The sequence below is a fragment of the Lynx rufus genome, unplaced genomic scaffold, assembly GCF_022079265.1.
Source record: "Lynx rufus isolate CCGP_SWC_20201006 ecotype Redwood Valley unplaced genomic scaffold, mLynRuf1.p SCAF_21, whole genome shotgun sequence".
NCBI lineage: Eukaryota > Metazoa > Chordata > Mammalia > Carnivora > Felidae > Lynx > Lynx rufus.
This window is the reverse complement of record NW_025814836.1, coordinates 6,166,638-6,192,099: the sequence shown is the minus strand read 5'-3', so window position 1 is coordinate 6,192,099 and position 25,462 is coordinate 6,166,638. Positions and strand designations below refer to the sequence as shown.

The following is a 25,462-nucleotide window of genomic DNA, read 5'->3' as shown; positions in this document are numbered from 1 at the left end:
TGCTCTTCTCCCCTCCTCCCTTCCCCACTACTAACTACCCACATCAATTAGAAACATCAGTAGGGTGGCTCTATCCTAAATGTTCCAAGTGATTTTTCACCATGTTATACATTGACGGATCTTCATTCTCAGAGGCCCATGGCTATAAAGTCACATTACTCACCTGGCTATTCCCTCTCATCTGACTTCGTATGGTCCCAGAACTGGAACAGCCTTTTTGGATGCTTGCCTGTCCTCTCCAGAGGATGGTGGGATCTCTGGGACGTGCTCTGTGATCCACAACCCCTTGGCTACAATTCCCAAATCTCAATAGCTTTGAAAATTAAAGGGTTTTTGTCCCCCTTGATGTTGTTTTTGTAACTTTGCATCAAATTCACTGAGTCTAAAATCAAACCGAAATAGATGTGCAGTGGAGGCATTTATTTTTCTTACTTAGTATCAGTATGCACGTTTTGCTGCAGAAATAATGATATGTTTGATTATGGGGAGTTGCCTAGATCCCAGCTGGAAGTGTTGCATCACATACCTTTCTAAATCTGAGGTCTGAGCTCCAGATCATGGGTGGCCCCAGGGAGACTGGGTACAGGATGGGGCCTTTACTGGGGGTCTGCCCTGATTATGGCACATTTGTAGGAGGTGCTGAGTCCAAACGGGCCAGCCCTGCAACCCTGGCTTGGTGGACCTGTTTGTATAGAAGCTGTAGGTGGGATCTTACCTGAGCAGTCTTTACAGAGCTAGTGGACCCTAGGTAGGGCTGAGCTATGTGGTCCTTGGACAAGGGACCCCAGGCATGGGCCTTCCTCTGGCAAAGGTCACTCAAGAACCAATTTTGGACCTGACGTCAAGCAGATGCACCTGTGTTGGTGTGTTTATGACTATTTCCTGAGTCCCCATCTTCACCCTTGTCCTGATTCAGTATTTTACCACCAAGGCCATGTGTTTGCATTTTGGGGTTGTGGCATCAGAAGCACTGTTCCTGCATGAAAATAAGAACTCCAGTCCAAAAACACATCCTCCTTAGAAGCTTCTGAGAGGTTCCCCAGCAGCTGCAAAAAGTTGTTTCATGGAAATAAATATTCTTAATTTTTCTAGCTTAGTTCATATTCCAATTGAAATAAGTGAATTTATTTGTCCAAAGTGTCCTTTCAGTGGAGAACTTTGAAAGCAAAACAGTTACTCATTTGGCTAGGAAAAAAAAACATCTGCTGTGGGAGGGGAAGCCTTCGGGGCATGCAGTGGACTGGAATTAACTTTAATGCTACTGTTTGAATGTGGTCATGGTGACAGCAGGATCTTAAATGTGATTTTTATGCTGTTCATGGTCATTTTGCAAGAGATTACTTAATTCTCAGTTTCCTTATATTTTATAGATAACAATTCAATTATGTAAATAGTATCTGGAACTCTTTTTGGCTTTGAATGTATCTAATAATCCCTTATAAGAAATATTAGTAGGCAAGGAAGCAAAGTGCTGCTAATGTCATTGTCTGTGTGTGTTAGTCTTGGACAGATCACTATTTACAATGGAATATGTCAGAATATCCGGGCGTGAAGACTGTTCGTTTCCCAGATGGCCTGATTTGGAAGCCAGACATTCTTCTCTATAACAGGTAAGCACACTGGACAAAAGGAGAAATGATTTTAGTTTTGCATATATGTAACAACCAAGCATATTTGAATATTTCATCGAAATGCCAGACCCATGATCTGTAATTTGGGACCATTGCTGCCCATGATGCTTTGTAAATGGCCAGGCCTTTGAGAAACATTCTGTCCCCCTCTCCCATGTTCTCTGCCTTGGCATGCAGACTTGCATTACCCAGCACTCTGCCTGAGCACATGTCTATAGGGCTGTGCATTATAGGTACATATATACTTTTGTGCATATTGGCACTGAGGCATTTTTTACATGTGGAATTACCTTTGCACCTGAATGGCAGCAATTATGGTCACAGAATAAGTTGCTGGCCCTTGACATGCATGACTGGAGTCCACTGTTTGGACCCAGGTCCTCATCTGATGTATTCCCATTGTGCATTGGGAGAGTCCTGCTGCCTATAGCTGAGTGCATGAAGACCATCACCTTAGCTGTGCTCAGAAGCTTGTGATGCAGGTGAAGTACTTGATAGAAAAAAGACAGATAATAGTCATATTCTAATATGGATTAAGAACAGGAATCCTGCTCCTGAGGTCAAGAAACGAGGGATTCATTGTGAACCAGGACAGTCTGATTTGTAAACCAGATGCCTAAAAGGTATTCAGGCAAGGTAAATTTCTAGAAGCACTGAATCTTTTTTTGCTAAGCTACATAATCAAAATAAGGGGATCCAGAGCATCTCTTCCCAGTAATGTTTAGAATGTGATAACAAGCTTAATATTAAAGAAAGATACTTCCTAATTACAACTGCTGCATTTGGTCCTACCGGGAAGAGAAGGAAGTCCCATGCCTTCCTGACTTAGAAAACAGTGTGACCATTGGCTACTGTCCTTGGTTGTCACCAGCTGATGTGTTTGTCCTACACTGACTGCTTCTAGGAGGCTGGGTGATTTCATTTCTTGTGTCAACTTTTAATTCTTTCTTGCTGGCAGTTACATTTCATTTGAATAATTGGGCTTGTTTCTAGAAGAATAGTATTCCCTTCTGATTTGCTGCCACTCTTCAGTTTCTTAAATTAGTTCAGACACCTGAGCTTTGAAACATGTCTAAAGTTAGAGTAAGTGGTCCCCAACTGAGTAGGTGAAGCACATGGAAACCCCATGGCTCATCTTTGGATCATTAGTTTCCCAGCCACTGACATCAAAAGACCACAGAAATACATTTTATTTTGGAGGCTGGAAATACAAGATTAAGGTGTCTGCAGGTTTTGTTTCTTCTGAGTCTCCTCTCTTACAACTTGTAGATGTCCGTCTTCTCTCTGTGTCTTCACATGGTCTTCCCTCTGCACATGTCTGTGTTCTCTGATCTACTCTTGTGCCGACTACCATCACATTGGATTAGGGACCACTCTAACAACCTCATTTTAACTTAGCTACCTCTTTAAAACCTCCAAATACAGTCACATACTGTGGAACTTCAACATACGAACTAGGACTTCAGCATGTGAATTTGGCGGGAGTGGGGGGGTGGGGAACAAAATTCAGCCCATAACAGGGGCATTGCAGTTGACTTCTTAAGGACAAAGAGTCAGCATTGGAGAAGTCTGGGTATAAATTGTAGCTGTAATATTTAGTATGTTATAAACATTAAGTCTCAGATTCCTCCTTTGAAAAATGGGGGAGATGCCAGCTTCAGAGTTTGGAAGGGATAACTCTGTGGATGCACCTAGCATACTTAGTGTGGTACTTGGCAAAGATTGAATGCTCAGTGATGGTGGTTGTGCATTTATAGACATGGTGATGAGGATTTCTGCTCAGAGTAATTCAAAAATAAATGTCAATAATGTTTTTACATTGTGCCTAATTTAGTTCTTTTTCATTTGAAATCAAGAATAGATATTACAATGTGGTAGAAACTTCATGAGGTGCTTCTTATCACTTATATGTAGCACCTCAAAACCTAATAAATAAAATGTTTGATGCTTTTAATGTTCTGGCTAAGGAAGAGTTACCACGTATTCTATGCAAACTGAATTTCAAGGAGCAAAGATGCAGTCTCCACCTGCTGTCACCAGGGAGCAGGATCTCAGAAATAATGGTACCCACCCCCCCCCACATCTGACCCAGCTGATGGTCCCAGAGCCCCTTTCCTCTCATGTTTCCCCTTGAGCTCTAAATAACTATTTTTCTCTTTTCTCTTTTCCTCATCTCCCCATTGACCACATCCACCAGCTTCTATCATGGAATCTGTAGAGGCTGCCTCCTCTTCTGCTTTAGTTTTTCTGAAAAATGGGATATAGAACTTCCTTTCTGAAGTAACTGTTAAATATATGGCTTGCATGTCCACACAGACATGATGTAGGATAAGCAGGTTACAGAATACATGTAAGCCAGTCATAGACACAGTGTCAGTTATTTTTTGCTGCTTGAGAGACTATCCTGAACTTAGTGTCTTAAAAAAAATGTATGCATATGACTTCTCACCACACTGTGGGCTGACTGACCCATGTGGTGGCCTGTCTGTTTAAATCAGTTGTTGGCAAAAAGCAAGGGGCTGAGGCTCTGATGGGCTGGAATGTGGAGAGCCACACCCCCCAGCTGTTGGTGGGAGCACAGCTGGGACAGTTACCTGTGCCACCTTAGCTTCCTCCATGAGCCTTTTCCATAGGATGCAGGCAACCCCCAGTGTGTGGCAAGAAGTGTTCAGAGAGGAAGGAAGTGGCAGCCACCAGGCTCCTTATGAACTGAGCATATGAATCCTAGAACAGCCCCTTCACTGCACTCTGTTGGGCAGAGTAGGCAGGAGCTCAGCCTGGATCAGGGAAGCAGAAGTCAGCCTCACGTCTCTAGGGCACACAGGTTGGGGGGGGGGAGGAAGGAAGATGAAGGGAAGAGGTGAAACAGGAAGGCCAGATTAGAGTTGAGGGGGGAATGAAGGACCAAAACAAACATTTGTAATGAAGGAGCACTCAGTTAAGTGCATGCTGGAGGGACTGGTAGGAAGGAGACAGAAGGTAGGTAGGCAAGCAGACAGAGTCTCCAAACACAGAGTGATCTCCTTATCCCTTGCCTCTATTCGCTGGCTTCCCTCTACTGTCTGGACACAAGTCATGTGGCCTGGCTGGCAGGGATGAGTGGTCCAGCCCACCCCTGCAGCTGCCTCTTACACCTCCTGCTTCCTGGCTAGATGTTTGTCTTTCACCTCCTTGGTGTGTCTGGACTCTTTTCCACTACAGGACATTTCTGTGAGCTCCCCTCTTGGTGTGGAATGCTTACCCTTCTTTCATCCCTCAGACCTCAGCTTGACTCCCTGTTCCACTGAGTCCCTGTTGTGTCTTTTTGTCATGCCTTACAGAAAGGCATTCCTGTCCCCTATGGCACATGGGCTCTGCCACCCCCCTGGGGGTCTAGAGAGTGCTTAATAAATATTTGTGCACAGACAGGATGGAAGGAGGAAGCAGGGATGCAGGAATTAAGAGAAAGGGGGAAGGGGATGGGTCTCTGTGACATGAGCACTGCTAAGAACAACAAGAGAAGGAAGGAAGGAAATCATATTGGCAAGCTGGAAAATATGAACCTGGGCCTGAGCCAAAAAATTGACAGAGGAAGTAGCAAAAACAGGCTTGAATTTAATAGGATCCTGACCTTCTGATATTCTGTTATTGGAGATTTTGAGAGATGTTGAGCTTAATACTTTCTGCCAGCTTCCAGGCACTCCAAATAGTATGTTCTCTCAGTAGGCTTGTGTGATGGTTCATTAAATTGTTGTGTTTGCAGGGGGAGCTTTTCCTTAAGGAGGGGAGCATACCATCATTCTGCATAAGCCATGCTTTTGAAGGGAGCATTGATTCAGGTTAGGGGAAGCATCACAAACACGTCCATCACGTTTCTTGCTCTATTCTGGTTTGATATTGGAGTCCAAGCTTGAGCCACTAATGGTTTTGGGGATATAATACATTTTTCTGTGCTTTGAAGAGGTTGGGTCATTGCAAAGCAGCCATCTCGGCATCATTTCTGGGATGGGCTGCTTTATTTCCCTGATGGATGGTGAACAAGTTACAGTGCTGCCAGCCAGCTGGCCGGGTTGCTCTGAGGAGAGGACAGGCGCTGATAAAAGCATCCCTGCCGGATGCTGATCCCAGTACTTTCTTGGTTGCTTTATTCTGCTTTACTTTAAGCCTGCAGTTCAAGGATTTTTCTGAACACAGTCTTGCTCAAAGTGAGTAGCAGTTGTGGATAGTTTTTCATGATTTTCCCATTTGGACGGAATGAAAGGCCTCACTCTTATCAGCAGTCGGCTTGCAGAAGAAAGCCTGAACTGCAGTGACACCTTGGCCACCCCTGCCTGCCCTGTGCAACTGCAGGCAGCTACCTCAGCCTCTCTGGTCTTCTCCACTCTTAAGCTGCTCAGTCAGAAAATCCCGTAATAATAGTGGAATCTTTGTTGATGAGTGTATTTGAAGATGTTTTTGTTGGCTCTGTATTGGTAGGGCATGAGGTATCAACCACCCCTTTCTTATACCCTGTGCAAAGCTGCATTTGCACATCTGCGGACTCATGTTTGCCTCTGAGATTAGAGTCCTCTGGCTATAACCCTCTTTCTGTCACAGATTCCCATGACCCTGTGGCTGACAGCAGAGCCTGGAGAGGGGGTGATGTAGGCAGGACACACCTGGGTGGAACTTGGTGATCCAGCCGATAAGGGTTAATGATTGTGTGCTGATCAGTGAGTCACTGATTTGGTTCACCCAGAAGTCAGCCTACAACAAGTACTTCAGCATATGGTTTATGGATTTTATTTTTTATTTGAGAGAGAGAGAGAGAGAGAGAGAGAGAGAGAGAGAGAGAGAGCACTGTGAGTGCTGGAGGGGCAGAGAAAGAGAGGGAGAGAGAACCCCAAGCAGGTTCCACGCTGTCAGCACAGAGCTCGACGCGGGGCTTGAACTCACAAACGATGAGATCATGACTTGAGCTGATACCAAGAGTCTGATGCTTAACTGAGCCACCCAGGTGCCCCTCAGTGCATGGTTTATTTGGGAGAGGAAGTGACTCAGAGAAGGGAGGGAAGATAATATATGCATTAAAAATGCGCTAAAAAGCAAGCTGCTGCTCTGGGCAGTGGGGACCCATTCCTGCTGGAGACCTCTGTGGTGTTGGTCTGTCAATTGCCTTCTGTCATAGATTGACAGTTGCTTCCAGGAATGGCAGCTCCCTGACACCGGCTCTGCTTGCCTGCCCCATGCATGGACTGAATGTGTGCTGGTGGCCAGAACCTCAAGCCTCAAGCTGGGCTGGTGATGGTTGGAAAAGGCAGCTGTCAGGGCCTTGGGTCTGATAAGGACAGCTGTTGATGTGGTTAGCTACAGCACACATGGGTTTCACACTCAAGTTTCAGTTGTTGTCACCTTTGCCTGATTGAAGTTCCAATCCTGACTCCTGATGGGGAGGACAGCAATGAAGTGAGTAGGAAGGAGAACATCATAAGGACTTAGGGGGTTTCTCAGCCAAAGCAGAGAGGAGACAGACAGGTAGCAAAGATAATGGAGAAGACCCGGGACCTGCATCCTTGTGAGTGGCTGTAGCCCTATTGTGGGCTTCATGTCTTATCATGGTATCACATCAGCCCACATAAAGAATGGGATCTTAGGGAGCAAGTCTCTTATTCAATTTAATGCCTCTTGAAGAAGGTTAACCAGTTGGTGTTCAAGGGCCCAAAGTTCAATCATGGCTGGTCTGGGGCTGGGGATGGGAACAGAAGGCCATTACCAAAAGAATATGAGTTAGCAGCTCTTGGATGTGGCATGAATCTTCAGTTAAGCAAAGATAATTTTTCAGCTTTGGACCTCCCAGAGAATGAGGTTTTATGATGTGCTGTTATAGCATGATATGCATTATCAAATATTCAGACCTAATCTGGAGGGAGGCTGTATCTAACAAGGTGTGGGGGGAAAAGAGTAGAGCAATTACCTGTTTTTAAGTAGTGAGTGGAAGCGGCCAACCTATGTGTGCATCTCCAAAATCATCCTCTGAACTGTCTGTTCAACCCTCCCCTTTCTCACCCCTGCCCCTTTGATGTTTGTTTTTAATTTGTTAGTTCACTGAACCAATATTTAGTGAAGGCTTACGTGCTGTTATCACACACTGTCCTAGGATCTGAGGACACAGAAGTGACGAAGCCAGACAAAAATCCCTGTGCTGTAGACAAATAGAAGAGGGGAGCACACATGCCAGATATCAGGGGCTCCAAGAAAAAGAAAGCATGGAGAGCATGTAGGGAGTGGTAGAGCCTAGGGTAGGACGTGAGGCCAACAGAAGAGCCAGAAGGAGGTGGAGGAACAAGTCATAGAGCATCAACGAGGTAAACGTTCTTGATGGAAAGAATAACAAGGGCACAGGCCTTTCAGGGAAGGTTTTGAAAAGCCTTGAAATGTGAGAACAAAACAGAGAAGAGAAAGATGACCCAGTAGCCTATGGCATGTTATGTGTGGTTTCACACACCTTCCAGGTTATCAGAAACTATCTCGGACTATGTCATGGTCTTTGAACTACTTTCCAACTCTGTAAGTTCTAGGAAACCAATAGTAATGCAAAGGACTCCAGTCCATAGAGAAGCAAATGGATTTTGTCTGGTGGACTGATTCCTGTTAACATATCTGATCCATGTTTCTGGTTGCCTTTGTATGTGTCAGCTTTTTGGATGCTTCTGGGAATTGGTTTTTGACACCTTGCTTGTTCCTTCATTAATTAATGACTTAAGTAAAAACTTTGACACATGTTCATTTTATATTTGTGCGTCATGCTTTTATCTTTGAAACAAATTGATCTTTTTTGACCACCCTGAGATGGAAACATGCCATCTGGGTCTGCCGAGGAACACAAGGGGGTGATGTGGCTGGAGTGCGAGGGTGGAGAAGGTCAGAGAAACAACAGGGTGTGGCCCAAGTGTTGGGGGTCTTGGCTTTTACTGTGAATGACATGGGAGAGGCTCTCATCCTTTGGTAGAATTCCTTTCTTTTTTTGCTCTGAATAATTGTCAAAATACTTATTCATATTCTTCATCTGACTTCTTCTGCTATCAACTGATTCACATTCCATGGTTATTTTGTTCAGAAGTTACCTGTTCTTCTCTGCTTGTACACTTCTCCAAGATGATGGTGGTAGATGTGTTTTGTTTTTGTTATTTCCTCTAGCTTCTTGGAAATGTTGATGGAGGGTGGGCACACGAACACATGTCGTCATTCAGCCACTGTCAGCCCAGATACTTGTCTGCCCCAGGCTGACTCAGGGCCCAGCCTGTCTACACTGGACAGCATGGACTGTCCCTAGTGAACCTTTAGCACCTCTGCCTGGTTCCACTCTTTCTGCAAAGGGCTGGATGGCTCCAGAGTTCGTCTTTACATCCACATTTCTCAGGGCTGGAAACTGGTGCTCAGAGAGGTCCAGCCACTTGCCCAAGGTCACCCAGCAGGGTGTGCCTGACTCCAGAGTCTCATGTCCCTAGGCTGGCCTGACTGTGGTCATACTTTTTAGAGCTCTTTTATTTTTCTGTAACTTAGAAAAAGCAAAATAATTCCTCTCTCACTCCCTCTGAGTTGACTCTGCTTTTAGACCTTCTCTGGGCATCTCTTTTGTCTTTCATTCTGGAAAGGTGAGTCTGTCTCTTCCCGGTTTCAGAGCATCTGACATCCAACTTTTCTTTCACCAAATCCTTTGCCAGCCAGAGTGGGATGACAAAATGCAAACCACTGTGCAAGGGTTTGAGCAGAATTTCAAACAGAGGGCCAGGTGCTGCAGCAAGCAGAGTTTTCTATGGACGGCTTTGCATCCAGATGGCCCAGGCAAACTGTCTTTCTGCCTATGGCACGGGGCCAGTCCACTGAGTGCCCGCTCCCTCCCTGCACCCTGAGGGCCTTGTGAGACTGATTGAGTCCAAGAGCGTGGCTTTTGGAGATGAGCTTATTGATCTTAGTGGCATCGGACACAGAGCCAACATGATTGTAAGGGTCTGTGTAATAAATATGTGAGACAGGAATTCAATGGAAAGTTCAGTCATCATCATGAGCTGCCTGAGAGACGACTGGACAGGTAGCACAGTGGTGGGGGCCAAGATCAACCCTTGCCTGCACTTCTCAGACTGCTGTGGGGGTCCCTGCAAATTTCCACTGCCCACCCAGGGCTGTATTCAAAGCCACCTGCATGGAGGAGCACATAGGAGTTTGTTATTCACAGGAAGAGATGCAAGAAAGAGAAACTGGCCCTCCCCAGCAAGCCCTGGGAGGCTGACCTACAGAATGCACTGCCCAAGCAGAACATGCCCCATAGAGAGTATGAAAGCCTGGAGAAATGGGTACTTTAACTTGCAGGGCAGTGCCACAGGTGTGATGTGGTTGATGCTGTCAGTTCAGTTCAGGAGAATTTTCTGAGGACCTACTATGTGTGAGATGCTGTGCTTCTAAGAGGACACATATTCAGTGTCCTGGAGGCACTTGTAATCATTAAAAAATCACTTTACCCTGGGTGGTCTCATATGATTTGATTTCATGGCTGGGAATTAAGATCCCCAGTTCATCTGTTTCTGAGACTAAATGACCTGCACGCAGAACCACAGCCTTGACTCCAGGCCTTTTCACTTTTCCCAGTGCTTAACACCTTCTTCGTGGATATTGACAAAGGCTCAGAAGATCATTTTACAGGGGAGAAATGATGTGTGTCAGTGATCTGGCATCTTAGAAAGATCTGGAAGAGGGAGATCCTCATCCAGAAGGCAGAGGGGAGTAGTTGTTTATGGGATGGTGGTCGGGACTGTCTTCCTGAGACAGTTGTGGGTTTTTAGTCTGCTGTCCTGGCACAGCTGTGAATAGTGCCCCTTTAACTTCTAGGAGTGACTCAGTTTAGACAATAATATATGTGGTCTCCTCATTTTGGGACAGTGGCTATCTAGAGAGAACAGTTAGATTAAGACATGGGTGCCAAGAGAGGGCATTTTCGTGAGAAAAAATATGAAGTTAGGCCATAACACATACCTCTTTAAAAGAAGTGGTGGGGAAGAATCCTAAAGAGATCAAATGTTGCAGATATGTGCTTTGAATGCAAGGAAGGGGATGAAGAATAGGATAAGGTCAGGATGAACTATAATCAGGAATTCAGTTCAGTCTGGCCAGGCTTCTCTTCTGGGGCTGTCCCTACCTGGGCCACTGTGTGCCATGGGGACTTGGTGTTTCTAAGTAGCATGCCACATGGAAAAATCCGGTTTAACATTCTCCTCCCTCCCTGCTGGGTAGTGATCTCTGTCAGAGAGACCATGTGCTGTATGCATGCTTTATCCCCCAAAGTTAGTGTGGCAAATAGCACATGGAGAACATCAAATTACAGTGAACAGGTGCACTATTGGGGACATTACCTGGGTCCCCAGTAGGGAATTTCTGGAGGTCAGAACTCGGGTAATAGCGCTAGGAACTCACACTGGATTGATTATTCTTCCCAACACCAAGTACATACATACATTACACATACATACATACATACATAAATTCTGGTTGTTTGGGGTGGGAATGTTGGGTATGAGTCATTAAGATATACATGGATTTTAGCCTGAGAAACAAATTAGCCTAGAGATTATCATTCTTCTTTGTCCTTCACTTTCCATACCAAAATTTCATGAAGGATTATTCAATGATAATTGCTTAAGTTGTCTTTTAGTATGGTTCATGGTCTTTTATTTAAAACAAATTTTGCATTCTTAGTGAAGGAAACCTATTTCGTTATTTTATTTATGTATCCTCTATGGCTTTGGGATCCCATACTAGAAGATTATATATGCATCCATTTAATACTTTAAAAAGTTTATATGAAACTAAACTACTAAGGTAAACCAAAGAGGTTGCTTTGTATTTTGTGGGTTTTTTTTCTTTAAATTTTCATAAATGGTATGAGGTAAGAGTCTCCCTTTATTTCACTTTCAAGACTAGGAAATGATTGAACATGATTTAATGAGCATTTCGTCTTTTCCTCAGTGAATTAAAATAGGATGGTTGTATTTGTCTCTTCATGTGCCAATAGCATACTGAATACTAAGCAGGGTAAACAAAAAAAGAAACATATATCTTGAATATCACACTGAAATTTAAAAACATTGAGGATGAGAGAAAAATCAAAGCTCTCAAAGTGAAAAATCATTGTAACAAGAAACAAATTTGCCCAAGTTAATAGAGCATTACTTTCTAGTATTAGAGGGAAATTCTTTTCAAAAGAAAATATTTTACTGAACTGAACTACCCAGGCAAAAACTAACGTAGTTTCAAATTTGTGAATACTTGAGTGATTTACGTACTCAAGGATATACTTAGCAAAATGGGATGAAACCCAAAAAAAGGGGCAAGCATGGAACATATTCATGAATTGTTATCAAGGAAAACACTAAAAGTCATAGTTAAGTTTAAATATTTGATAATATGTTTAAATAAAATAATAACTAAGAGGTTTGGGTCAGTAGGAGATTGAGATACAGAGGAGTGTGGCATGGAAATTTGCTGTTCTGTGGTTTGTATATGGTAAAGATACCCCTGTTAAATGTACAAAATGGCAAAAAAAAAGTACAAGTAAATTTATATGTTGCATATTTGAGTAGATATATTAGAGGAGAAGAAGTGGTATTATAACTTCCAAACCACTAGACATAAAACAAATAATGAGAAGAAATTGACTAGTACACCAAAATTCAGGAATAGAAAAATAAGAAATAATATAAGAAAGTATGGTAAAATGACAATAGAAAAGCAGAAATAAGTTAATGTAGTCACTAATCACAAAAATGCAAATAGGTTTAAATCCCATAACAATCCCCAAAGTAAAATAGACCCTCTGATTGAGTTGGCATACAGGGGTGCTGGGGTGGCTCAGTCAGTTGAGCATCCAATTCTTGATTTTGACTCAGGTCATGATCCCAGGATCGTAGGATCAAGCCCAGGGTTAGCCTCTGTGCTGAGCTTGAAGCCTGCTTAAGATTCTCTCTCCCTTGCCCTCTGTCCCTCTCCCCCACTCATGCTCTCTCTCTTTCTAAAATAAATAAAATTAAAAAAAGAAAAAAAAAACAAAAACCCAATGGTGTGCTATATACAAAAGACAGATTTTAATAAAAATGATCTAGCAGAATTAAAGGGATTGAAAAAGGTTTGTATTAAAAATGCCAAAAAAAGACACCTGGTTTAGCAGTGTTCTTATTCAACAAATAAAAAATAAAACATAAAAGGCATGAAAAGAACAACATAACTAAAATTTAAATTAAAAAAAAGGCATGAACAGGGACAAAATTAATCTTTTTATATTGATTAAAGGAAAATTTACTGAGTAAACAAAGTGGTTATGAACAATTACATGGCAAACAATCTAGCTTCAAGATATTTGCAACTAATACTGATAAAATATATAAGAGAAATGGAGAAAACCAGAATTTTAGGAAATAAATATGGTTAATAGGATTAAATAAAATAATTGATAAGACTGAACCAAGAAATAGATTTGTACCCAATAAACAAAAAATATTAAAAAAAAAATTTTTACCTTTATTTATTTTGAGAGAGAGACAGAGTGTGAGCAGGGGAGGAGCTGAGGGGAGGGAGACACAGAATCAGAAGCAGGCTCCAGGCCCTGAGCTGTCAGCACAGATCCCAACGCGGGGCTCGAGCTCACAAACCATGAGATCATGACCTGAGCCGAAGTCGGACGCCTAACCGACTGAGCCACCCAGGCGCCCCTAAACAAAAATCATTTTTAAATACCCTTGAAATATTTATAAAAAATTATTTTTGAGTTATAAATAATATCTAGTGTATATTCTAAAACAGATCTCCTACAGCTCATATTCTCTGATCAAATGCCATAAAAGTAGAAATAACAACAAGGGGATTATGATATAGTATTATTTTTGTATATGTATCTATAATTTGTAGCTAATTTTTTTTAAAGAAACTCTCAGATTAGTCTCAGTATATAGAACCTTTCAAGAAATATCTTTTAAGGAATGAATGACAATGAGAGCAAACATAGCAAGACCAGGGAGATATGTAAAAGTAATGCCTACAAAATAGGAAACAAGGAAGTTTGAAATTTGGTTAGTAAGCCTGTACCTCAAAAAGTTAGAAAATGCATACCAAAATAAACCTGAAGAAAGCAGAAGGAAGGAATTAATGAAGAGATAAGCAGAAAAAAATTTAAAGACACAAAACAAACACACATTTAGAAACAAGAAAGTCAGAGCTAAAATCTAGTTCTTTAAAAACATAAAAAAACCTAAATGACTAAATGAAAGAACACACACACACACACACACACACACAATATCTCATTTAAATGGGTGATTTTCTAGGGGAATACAAATTACTGAGTATACCTAAAAAGTAGAAAATCAGAATAGATTTAAAAATACATTTTAAAAATGTAAAAGATAGGCAAATATTTACATTTTAAAAAATACATTTTTACATTTGAATTTTAAATATTCAAAGAATAGATAAATCTACATTATAAATTATTCTAGAACATGGATAAAAGATGGAAAATTTATACCACTGTTATAAATTAACATGGCAAAGACATCTCAATAGAAGAGAACTATCAACAAATCTTGCATGTGAATATGGAATGCAGATATTCTAAATGAAACACTGGCAGATAAAATCAAGCAGTGCATTAAGTGAAAAAGACCAAATAAATTTTATCCCAGGTATGCAAAGATGGATTAACGTGATAGGCTTGCTAATGGAATTCACTACATACCCATGTTAAACAAGGAAACAAAGAAAAAATCTCAACTGACAGAAAAATATATTAAGTTCAGCTAAATTCTTGATCCAAACACATTATAAACTAAGACTAGAAGAAAACTTTTATAATTGGATAAATATTATCCACAAGAAAACTCCAACAAACATAAAGTTAACTGTTGAAAAGTTAGATCCACATCCGAGTCAGAGATAAAGCAAACATGCCAGATATTCCTGCTGCCAGCGGTCTGTTGGAAGGCCCTAGCCAGAGCAAATTAAAAATAAGAGATCTAGATATTACAGAGCAAGACATAACAGTCATTGCTACTAGTTGATTATTTGTCTAAATATAGAATTAGCTGACAAACTTTGAGCTAATAAGAGAATTCAACAAGTAAGAGAGATAGCAGCTGAGTTACATATCAGCAGATAGTAACGTGGAATAAAAGACCTCATTTACAATAGTAAAGATAACTGTGAGATACTGAGGGAAAAAACCTGGTACAAATGTGCCATACCATTGTGAGGAAAACTATAAAATTCACCAAAGCATCTCAAAGAGAGTGAAATGGCATGTGTGTTCTTCCCAACCCTCTTTCCAATGTGGCCACCCAGACATTGAAAGCAGGATGCAGTAGCAGAACTGCTATGGGAGGTTCCTAGGTCAGGCTCTAGAACCATGTCTGCAGTCTTTTTGCACCCGGTCAAAGGGTCCATGAGGAGACAGTAGATTAGCTTTGAAACTTCTCAGATTCTTCAGTGGTTCCTTTGGTGGCCCTCTGAATCCTAAGAGCATTCTACATTCTGCTGCCCACTTTGACTCTTCTGTTTTGATTCTCTGACTTCTGCTCTGACTTAAGAAGCTCCTTGAGTACTTGTTAACAATGGAGACATCATCTCTACCTCCTCAGGGTCAAATATAGCAATGTGAAGTACAGCTCAGGAATCTGCCACATATGGTCCCCAGGCCAAACTTTGGAAGACCCTGCCTGCTGAGCACTAATACCAGCTTGCATTCCTTTAATTAGATGGAAGCCAGCAGGGATTTGGTGGCTGGAAGTTATGAATTTCAGCCCATACACTAACCTCAATTTTATTCTTGTCTCCCTATTGCCGTTGAGAAATAGACCAACTAAATGCTAAATTGTGCTCATGCCATTGGAGACTATGGCAAAAGAACCAATGAGAACTTGATTTTAACCATCTGAATGTTTCTTTCTGGTACTTACTTACTTAGTGCTTCTTATTTTTCCCAGGGATGCGTTAATGCTAGACAATTTTAGTGACTCATTACAGGATTCCTTACTCATTTTTGTAATCAACAGGTAAGATGTGTTATGATTATAACATAGTCCTTTGATGTTCTTGGTAAGCAGAACATAGTGTGGATTCCATTTTATGGTGTTCCAGATGGTTCCTCTAAGAAGTTTACTGAAGGGACTCCTGGGTGGCTCAGTCAGTTGAGCATCCAACTCTTGATTTTGGCTCAGGTCATGACTCCAGGGTCATGGGATTGAGTCCGTGTCCAAGCCCAGCTCCACACCTAGCACAGATCTTCCTTAAGATTCTCATTCTCTCTCTCTCTCTCTCTCTCTCTCTCTCTCCCCCTCTGCCACTCTCCCCTTAATGCTCACTTGCTCTCTCTCTCTCTCTCTTAAAGAAAAAATAAATAAATAAATAAATAAAAGGCTTATGGAAGACCTGTGGCAGTAGCATCTAGGTGTGAAGGTTGCAGTTCTCTCTCAACTTCCAATACATGTTGTCACTTTTTATCTTGTCTTTGTTGACCCTTATTTATTATGAAAACTAACTTCATATTGAAGGCAAATTAAAGACAGACATCTTCATATTTCAAAAGACTATCATTAATGGCCATGACAAAGTCAAAATGCTTAATTTCTGTCCCCCCTTCCCTAAACAGCTAAATTTCATTTTATATGTCTTCCTTCGGTCCATCCACTTAATACATTTTTAGGTGATTGTAATGACTTCATCTTTCAGTCATCATAAACATTTTCCATGTTTCCATGGATTTTTCATAATCATCATTTTAATGGTGACATAATAGTCCATTGAGAAGATGTATTTTAATTGACCATTGTTGGATATTTGGTAAAGTTTCTAATTTTTTTAAAAAATAATCCTACCTTGGGGCGCCTGGGTGGCTCAGTTGGTTAAGTGTCTGACTTCAGCTCGGGTTATGATGTCCCGGTTCGTGGGTTCAAGCCCTACATCGGGCTCTGTGCTGATAGCTTGGAGCCTGGAGCCTGCTTCAGATTCTGTGTCTCCCTCTCTCTCTCTGCCCCTCACTCACTCATGCTCTGTCTCTCTCTTTCTCTCAAAAATAAATAAACATTAGAAAAAAAATAATCCTACCTTGGGGCACCCGGGTGACTGTCGGTTAAGTGTCCAACTTTGGCTTAGGTCATGATCTTATGTTTTGTGAGTTCAAGCCCCCCATTGGGTTCCATGTGCACAGCTCAGGGCCTGGAGCCTGCTTCAGATTCTGTGTCTCCCTCTCTCTCTGTCCTCCTCCACTCACAGTGTCTCTCTGACTCTCTCTCTCTCTCTCAAAAATATACATTATCCATTCATCCATCGATGGACATTTGGGCTCTTTCCATACTTTGGCTATTGTTGATAGTGCTGCTGTAAACATGGGGGTGCATGTGTCCCTTTGAAACAGCACACCTGTATCCTGTGGATAAATGCCTAGTAGTGCAATTGCTGGGTCTTAGGGTAGTTCTATTTTTAGTTTTTTGAGGAACCTCCATACTGTTTTCCAGAGTGGCTGCACCAGCTTGCATTGCCACCAACAATGCAAAAGAGATCCTCTTTCTCCGCATCCTCGCCAACATCTGTTGTTGCCTGAGTTGTTAATGTTAGCCATTCTGACAGGTGTAAGGTGGTATCTCATTGTGGTTTTGATTTATATTTCCCTGATGATAGTGATGTTGAGCATTTTTTCATGTGTCTGTTGGCCATCTGGATGTTTTCCTTGGAGAAGTGTCTAAGATGTGGTATATATATATATATATATATACCACACACACACATATACACAATATCTTTATGCCTTTTATTTCCTTTATTTTCCTTGTGAGGACATACAGTATTATGTTGACTAAGAGTGTCGAAAAAGGTATCTTTGCCTTGTCCCTCATCTTAGAGGAAAAGCATTCAGTCCTTTTACCATTAAGTATAATGCTAGCTTAGTTTTTTCTGTAAATGTTCTTTATCAGACTGAGGAAGTTCCTTTCTATTCCAGTTTTCTGAACTTTTTTTTTTTAATGGATGAGTATTGAATATTACCACTCTCTTTTCCATATCAATTGAGATAGTCATGTTCTTTTTCTTCTTTAGGCTCTTAAATATGGTTGATGCCACTGATCAGTTTTAAAATACTAAACCAGCTTTGTACCCATAGACTAAACCCCTCTTGGTTATATATGTGTGATTACTTATACATGCTGCTGAATTATATTTCCTAACATTTTGTTAAGGGTTTTTATGTCTATTTATGAGGGAATGTAGTTTGTAGCTTTCTTCCCACCCCCCCCCCCGCTTCTCTTTCTTTTTTCTTCTTTTTTTGTTTTGCTTTTTTGTTTTTTTGATACTATCTTTGTGGTTTTCATTTCAGAATAATTTTAGCCTCTTAATATTAGTTGATAGACATTCTCTCATCCTCTACTTCCTGGGAGAGAGTTATAGAGTTAGTATTAATTCTTCTTTAATCATAGGATAAAATACTCTAGTAAAACAATCAGGATCTAGAGAACTAATTAAAGAGTTTTTGGTGTTTATTAATTTAATTTGTTTTAATAGTTTTAGGACTATTCATCTTACTTGTTTACTCTTGGTTAAATTTTAGCAGTTGTGCTTTCTGAGGAATTTCTGTATTTCACCTAGCCAGTCAAATTTATGTATAAGGAGTTGTTTATAGCATTCCCTTATCACTCTTTTGATGTCTACAGGGCATATAGTGCTATACTCAGATTCATTCCTAATACTGGTTTGTCAATTTTATTGATCTTTTCACAGAAGTAAATTTTTGTTTCATTGATTTTCCCTACTTTTTTTCTCTTCTCACTTTGTTTGACTTTTGTTCCTATCTTTATTATTTCCTTCCATCTACTTACTATAGATTTATTTTTCTCTTCTTTTTCCAGTTCCTTGGGGGGTGATCACAGATTATAGAATTGAGACTTTTTTCTAATGTAAGCATTTGCTACCATAAATTTCCTTGTGGGCACCTTACCTACATCTTATAGGTTTTGATATGCATTTTTTATTTTCATTCAAGTCAGTGTATGTCTTGAATTCCCTCTAGACTTCCTCTTTGACTCAGAGATTATTTAGAAATTTGGTGTTTTGACTCCAAGTGTTTTGAGACTTTGCTGTTAACTTCCTGTTATTTGTTTCTAATTTGATTTTCTTGTGGGCACATGTCACACTCTGTATAGTTTCAGTTCTAACAAATGTTGTCAAGATTTGTCTTATGGCTCAGGATATGGTCTTATTATATGTCCCATGGGGTCTTGAAAAGAATGTGTTTTTGCTGTTGTTAGGGAAAGGATTTTCTGTCCATTAGGTCCTATTGGTTGAGGATGTGTTAAGTTCTTTTGTATCCTTGCAGATTTTCTGTTTGTCCTGTTGTCAGTTGTTGAGGGAGGAGTGTTGAAGTCTCCAACTGTAACTGTGGATTTGTCTGTTCCTTTTTTTCACTTCCATATGGTTTTGGTTCACATATTCTGCAGCTTCTTTGTGGAAAGAATGTATGATTACTATGTCTTTTTGGTAGAGTGAGACTTTATCAATGTGTAAATTTATGCCTACCCTTTGTAATGGTCTTTCCTCTAATATCTACTTTATCTGATGATAATGTAGTTGTTCTTGCTTTTTTGGATAATATTTTCTTGGTATATATAATTTGGTTGGAAGTCTAGAGTCCTCACTTGGCTGTTGTTGATGGGGTTAGTAGTGGAACGTGATTTTCTTTGGTGTTTAGCTGAGACATGAATATTGTCTAAAAGTTTTCTGTGTGACTGGCTGCCCTTCTGATCACTGGGCTACACAGAGAAGGCTTTTTCTCAGGGCTTTTTTGTTTTGTTTTGGTTTGGTTTTGGTCTATGCCCATTTGTGCTTCTCAAGTACCCAGTTTGGAATATAGGACGCAAATGGAACACATAGGGACCTCATGTCATTCCTTCTGCCTTCTTCTATGCACTTTTCGTGTCTCCTTATATTTATTTATTATATTCAGAGTTTTTAGTCATAAATCATGGAAGGAATAGTGGATTAGTCAACTTGAGCTGCCATAACAACGTACTATATATCGGGTGGGTTTTTTTTTTCTTTTTTGTACTAAAGTAGATATTTTAGACTGAATCCTGAAGCCATTAAATTTTATTTCTTATTTATTTATATACAGTGCTGCTCCCAAGAATAATTCAAAGTCATCTTAATGGATACATAAAAATGGAGACACTTATTTCTCACAGTTCTGGAGGCTGGAAGTCCAAGATCAAGGAGCAAGCCAATTCCTTTCCTGTTGATAGCTTTCTTCCTGGCTTGTAGATTGCTGCCTTCTCACTGTGTCCTCATATGGCATATAAATAGGAGTCGGGGGTGGGGGGAGGAAGATGGAAAGAGAGATATCTTCTTATAAGGTTACCAGTCCTATTGGATTAGAGCCTCATCCTTATGCCTTCATTTAACCTTAATTACCCCCTTTCAACCTTTAAGCCCTATCTTCAAGTACAGTCACATTGGGAGTTAGGGATTCAATATGTGGATTGGTGAGGGGTGGAGGGGGACAAAAATCAGTCAATAGAAAATAGTTAAAAGTATGTCTTTCTATAACTGAAAGTCTGAGCTCTATTTTTTATTCTATCAAAATGGTAATAAATGCATTTGTGACTATAATTGTTTTAATCTTAGATAACTTTCCAGACCAAACATGGAATTTTTAAGGCTCTTAAATGCTCTTATTGTATTTTGTGAAATTTTTTTCCAAGCATGTTATACCAACTTGGTTTACTCCTAAAGAAAATTAGGTTCACTTCATTCCCAACAGCTGTTTTTATTTTACCTCTTTGGCCTAAACTTTGCACACTTTCAAAAAAAAGAAAGGAAAGGAAAGGGGAAAATAAAGGAAAAGGAAAAGGAAAAAGAAAAGAAATTAGGCCCCAGTATTATATTCCACTTAATGTAAACCAAGTTTGGTTTTTATAATTCATTATAAACCTTTTTGCTTCACTATTTTGGTAGAAATAGTATCATTATGGGCAGGAAATTTTTAGATTGACTTCTTGAAGACAAAAATAATGTTTTTTATCTTTTGTTTTTAATATGTCATAGCAAGTGGCAGTTTTTGAAAACATATGCTTAGTTTATTTAGGCATCTTAATCATTCAGATTAATGTTGATCAGTTTCTTTACTATCTTCAATCTGAAGAGAAAAGCTCCCTTAAAAAATTAATGTGGTCACTTTTTAGCCAGTTACGTTAGTAAGGACTCAGGCCCCCTTTTATTTAGGGGGTTCCCAAGCTCATAGAGATCTCTGGAGTACAGGTGGGCAGAGTTGGATATTGTTACCTTTACCATCGTGTTTTCTAGTCACCCTGCACACACACATATGTGAATTTCTGCATATAATTTATAGTCTTTTAATACATGGTCATACCAATGGCAGAATACTTTGTCTTCCACTGACAAGGGTGATTAATTTTTTCCAATTTTCTCTTTGTTTCATGTATCTAGAGTCAGAAAAGGTGTCATGGGCTACATAGTTCAGGAATGAAAAATTACTTCTTCTTTCATTGACTTCTTCACATCAATTTATATAGGCTACCTAAAACACTGTGTTAGAAGGAATGCCCAGGCCACAAGCAGACCTTGGAAAACGGAGATCATCTCTCTCTTTCCCACATGGGGCCCTGGAGAGTTCAACGAGCTGTTCTGTGTCACAAAACTAATCACCCACCAAGGCAGGAGTAATACATGTGCTTCCTCTCGCTTGCCCCCTAAGAGGTGGGGTGAAACTGAGAAAGCTGGCATGGTGTGGAAATGCTGCTGTCAGTGAGAAGTGGACTAAGAAAGCACTTACTTTTCAGTGCAGGAAAATGAAAAAGAAGTTTGCCTGTTTCAGGCTGTGCTGGGGGAAGCTGCCTTCTGGGTCTAGTGGGCTGAAGGTTCATTCCATTCTGTCCCATTAGGAAGCTTCTTTGTGCCCTGTTCAAGCTCCACAGGTGGTAAATCTGTGTTTGAGCCATGTGATTTCTGCAGCCTGACAAATAGTACAAGGCAGGACAAGGAGAAGTGTCCATGGACAAGGGCTGTACAGCTGTGACAGGAAAGCCACAGGACTCTGTTCTTTCTTCCCACTGTCCCCTCACTTCCCTGCCCTCCTCTCCCACCAATGCTGTTTCTGCATCAACACCAACATGAGCTTTTGTTCTTACAGAAAATGGTACAAAGACTCTATAAGGAATGAAACAGCAGAGAAAGTAAGATGGAACTCACTTAAAAAGTATATACATACACAAAAACAAAAACCCTGCTAAAGAGGAGTTGAAAATTAAAATTATAAAACAAAGAAACCACTCACTTGGAACAAATGGAAAACACAGCAAATAGATTTAGATCTAAACTTTAGATAATTGAAACTAACAAATATTTTTAAGAGAATTAAACATGATTAAGAATTGAAGGGGCGCCTGGGTGGCGCAGTCGGTTAAGCGTCCGACTTCAGCCAGGTCACGATCTCGCGGTCCGTGAGTTCGAGCCCCGCGTCGGGCTCTGGGCTGATGGCTCAGAGCCTGGAGCCTGTTTCCGATTCTGTGTCTCCCTCTCTCTCTGCCCCTCCCCCGTTCATGCTCTGTCTCTCTCTGTCCCAAAAATAAATAAACGTTGAAAAAAAAAATTAAAAAAAAAAAAAAAAAGAATTGAAAACACAAGAAAAGAGGAATGTACCATTTAAAAAGCAGCTTTAAGGGGCACCTGGATGGCTCAGTCAGTTAAGCGTCTGACTTTGGCTCAGGTCATGATATCACGGTCCGCAAGTTCGAGCCCTGTGTCGGGCTCTGTGCTGACAGCTCAGAGCCTGGAGCCTGCTTCAGATTCTGTGTCTCCCTCTCTCTCTGACCCTCCCCTGTTCATGTTCTGTCTCTCTGTCTCAAAAATAAATAAACATTAAAGAATTTTTTTTTTTTTTTAAAGCAGCTTTAAAAAGTCAAGCAAGGGGCACCTGGGTGGCTCAGTCGGTTAAGCGTCCGACTTCGGCTCAGGTCATGATCTCACGGTCCGTGAGTTCAAGCCCCGCGTTGGGCTCTGTGCTGACAGCTCAGAGCCTGGAGCCTGCTTCAGATTCTGTGTCTCCCTCTCTCTCTGACCCTCCCTCGTTCATGCTCTGTCTCTGTCTCAAAAATAAATAAACATTAAAAAAAATTTTTAAAAGGTCAAGCAGGATTAACAGGGGTGAGAAATTTAACCATCAAAATTAAAAACTCAGTGGAGGCATTGGGTATCATGAGACATAGTCGAAGAAGAGGCTATTTCCTGAATGAATTACAGCAAGCTAAATAGATGGAAAATATGAAAAGAATAGTGAATAATTGCAAAAAAATCTAACACTTCTGTGATGTTTCTGTGTGCCAGGTCCTGGTCCAGTTGTCTTACATATATTAACAACCTTATGAGAAAGGTACTATTATTATTCCTATTTTGCAAATAGGGTAAAATAGGAATAAATAATCATGATCATAATCATATTAAAGCACAGTGTGTCTGAGGTCATGCAGAAAGCAGATATGCAAGCATGAACCTAAGGGATACCATGTACTTAATTCTGCAAGACATGGAGTATGGGTTCCTCTCATATGTAGGATTAGTGTTCCCACACATGTTTGCTAGTAAAATAGAAGGAAATAATGGTATGTGGGAGAAGTTTCACGAGATTATTCTGAAAATAATCAGAAGAAAGGTAAAATTGTGACTTGTATATAGATATAAAAAATGAACACATGTTAAAGAATTTATTTTACTTATATAACTGACAGATGTTAGAGCCAGTTCAAAGGAGAAGTTAAATCAGGAAGATTTATATGGAGGAGGGGAATATTGAGATAAATTGTAGGCGGACACAAAACTTGTTTATCTACAACGCACAGAAAGTAAAATCACCACCAGTTAAGTCACTACCAGACAGCATATAATTTATACATCTATCAATTGCTTGGAGCTTACAAAGAACTGCTAAATAGCTCAAACACAATGACAGGGTAACTCAGAACTGTGTGTTAGCAAGGATACAGTTTTTCACTGAAACAACACTTTTTTTCAACATAAGCCGTGTTCCAAAAGAGTGGCTGAAAATTTAATAATATTGATGAAAAACATAAATCCTCAGATTCAGGACATACAAGTCTGAGGAAAGGTAGATAGTAGGAAATGAGCCCCTAGACATACCATTTCTAAAAGCTGCAGATCATTCAAAGCTAAGGAGATCCTGAGAACAATGAAAGAAAAAAGGGCAGCTTACTAACAAAGATGTGACAATTAGACTGCAGACCTTTTAGAAGCCACAGTAGAATCCATTAATAAAAACAAGAGAGAGAGAATATTGTCTAAGTACTGAGAGAGGATAATTATCAACCTAGAAGTCTTTCCCCAGCCAAATCATTTTTTACATGAGGGGCAAAATCAGACATTTTCAGGAAAACAAAGACTAAAAAAGTTTCCCATGCAGTGGGAAACTGCCAGAAATACTACTATTAAGGAAACCACCAGAATAAACATTTAGGAACAAGGTTTGAAAAGGAATGGTAAGCAAAGAAGTTGGTTAAAAAGTCAGGTAAATACAAACAAATTAGAATATATAAAATAATAGTGATGAACTTGGAGGTATTAAAAGCAAAGAGATTAAAATGCTGGAAATAATTATGTGGAAGGCAGTACTTGGAGAGCAAGTGCAGGTGAAACACTGTTGTACTTAAGTTGCTCTGGCAGGGCATAGAGTTATCATTTTTGAGTGAGACACATTAAAAATATAAGAATAACCATCAGAAGCGTAAGAATATAGTGAACTTTCAAACAGGTAGAGAGCAAGTAGGGAGAAAAATAAGGAAAATACAAGAAACCCAAAGAAAGGAGACAATCAAAGGAGAGAGAAACTGAAAGCACAAAATTAAGTAGTAGAAATAAAACCAAGCATTAGCAACATAGGAGATAAAAGTAAATGGATTAGGTAGCTAAGTAAAAGTACCGAGGTTTCCCAACTATATATACTTTTAAATATCCAGCTATTGGCTGTTTGGATGGAACTAAAGCACTTAAGTACATGAGACAAAAATAAACACACTAATTAAAATAAAAAGTAAAAAATGAAAAGATGATACCTGACAAACAGGAACCAGGAATGAGAATGGCTGTATTTACAACAGGAAAACAACAGCAACAAACAAAACAACTCCCCCCCCACAAAAAAAAAGAAAACAAAAAAACACAACACACACTGTAAGAAAAAAGAACAACTAAAATTCAAGGTAAAGTCAGTGATAAAAGAGAAACAGTTTCTAACAAATCATGAGGCACCTGGGTGGCTTAATTAGTTGAGTGTCTGACTCTTGATTTTGGCTCATGGTTCATGGGATTGAGCCTCACATCAGGCTCTATGCAGACAGTGAAGAGCCTGATTAAGATTCTCTCTTCCCCTCCTCCCACTCACACACACACTCTCTCTCTCTCTATCTCAAAATAAATAAATAAACATTTAAAAAAGGACTGTATAACAAATCTCACATGTATGTATGCAATAAACACAAAATATCTTTGAAACAAATAAAGACAATTGACAGACAAATCCATAATTATGGCAGAAGATTTTGATGTACTTCTTTCAGTAATTGATAGTTTAAGAAGAGAAAAAAAAAAAAACCAAGGATATCTAAGTTTTTAACTACACAGTTAACAATACTTATCCAATATATAAATATGATAGTTAATAGAGATATACATAGACACAGATATAGGAATAGATTTATCCTTGTTTTACTAAAAGTAAATATCTGGAGAACTAAATATCTTTAGTGTGAGAGTGTATGTGT

General features: G+C 40.0%; 1 protein-coding gene across 1 annotated transcript in view; it reads left to right on the top strand.

Moving 5' to 3' along the window:
* LOC124517412 (neuronal acetylcholine receptor subunit alpha-7-like) overlaps nucleotides 1-25,462 on the top strand; it is a 112,350-nt gene that overhangs the window by 59,275 nt on the left and 27,613 nt on the right. Inside the window, 1 exon segment of the mRNA XM_047086851.1 lies at nucleotides 1,501-1,610. Coding sequence (XP_046942807.1) covers nucleotides 1,501-1,610 — 110 coding nt within the window.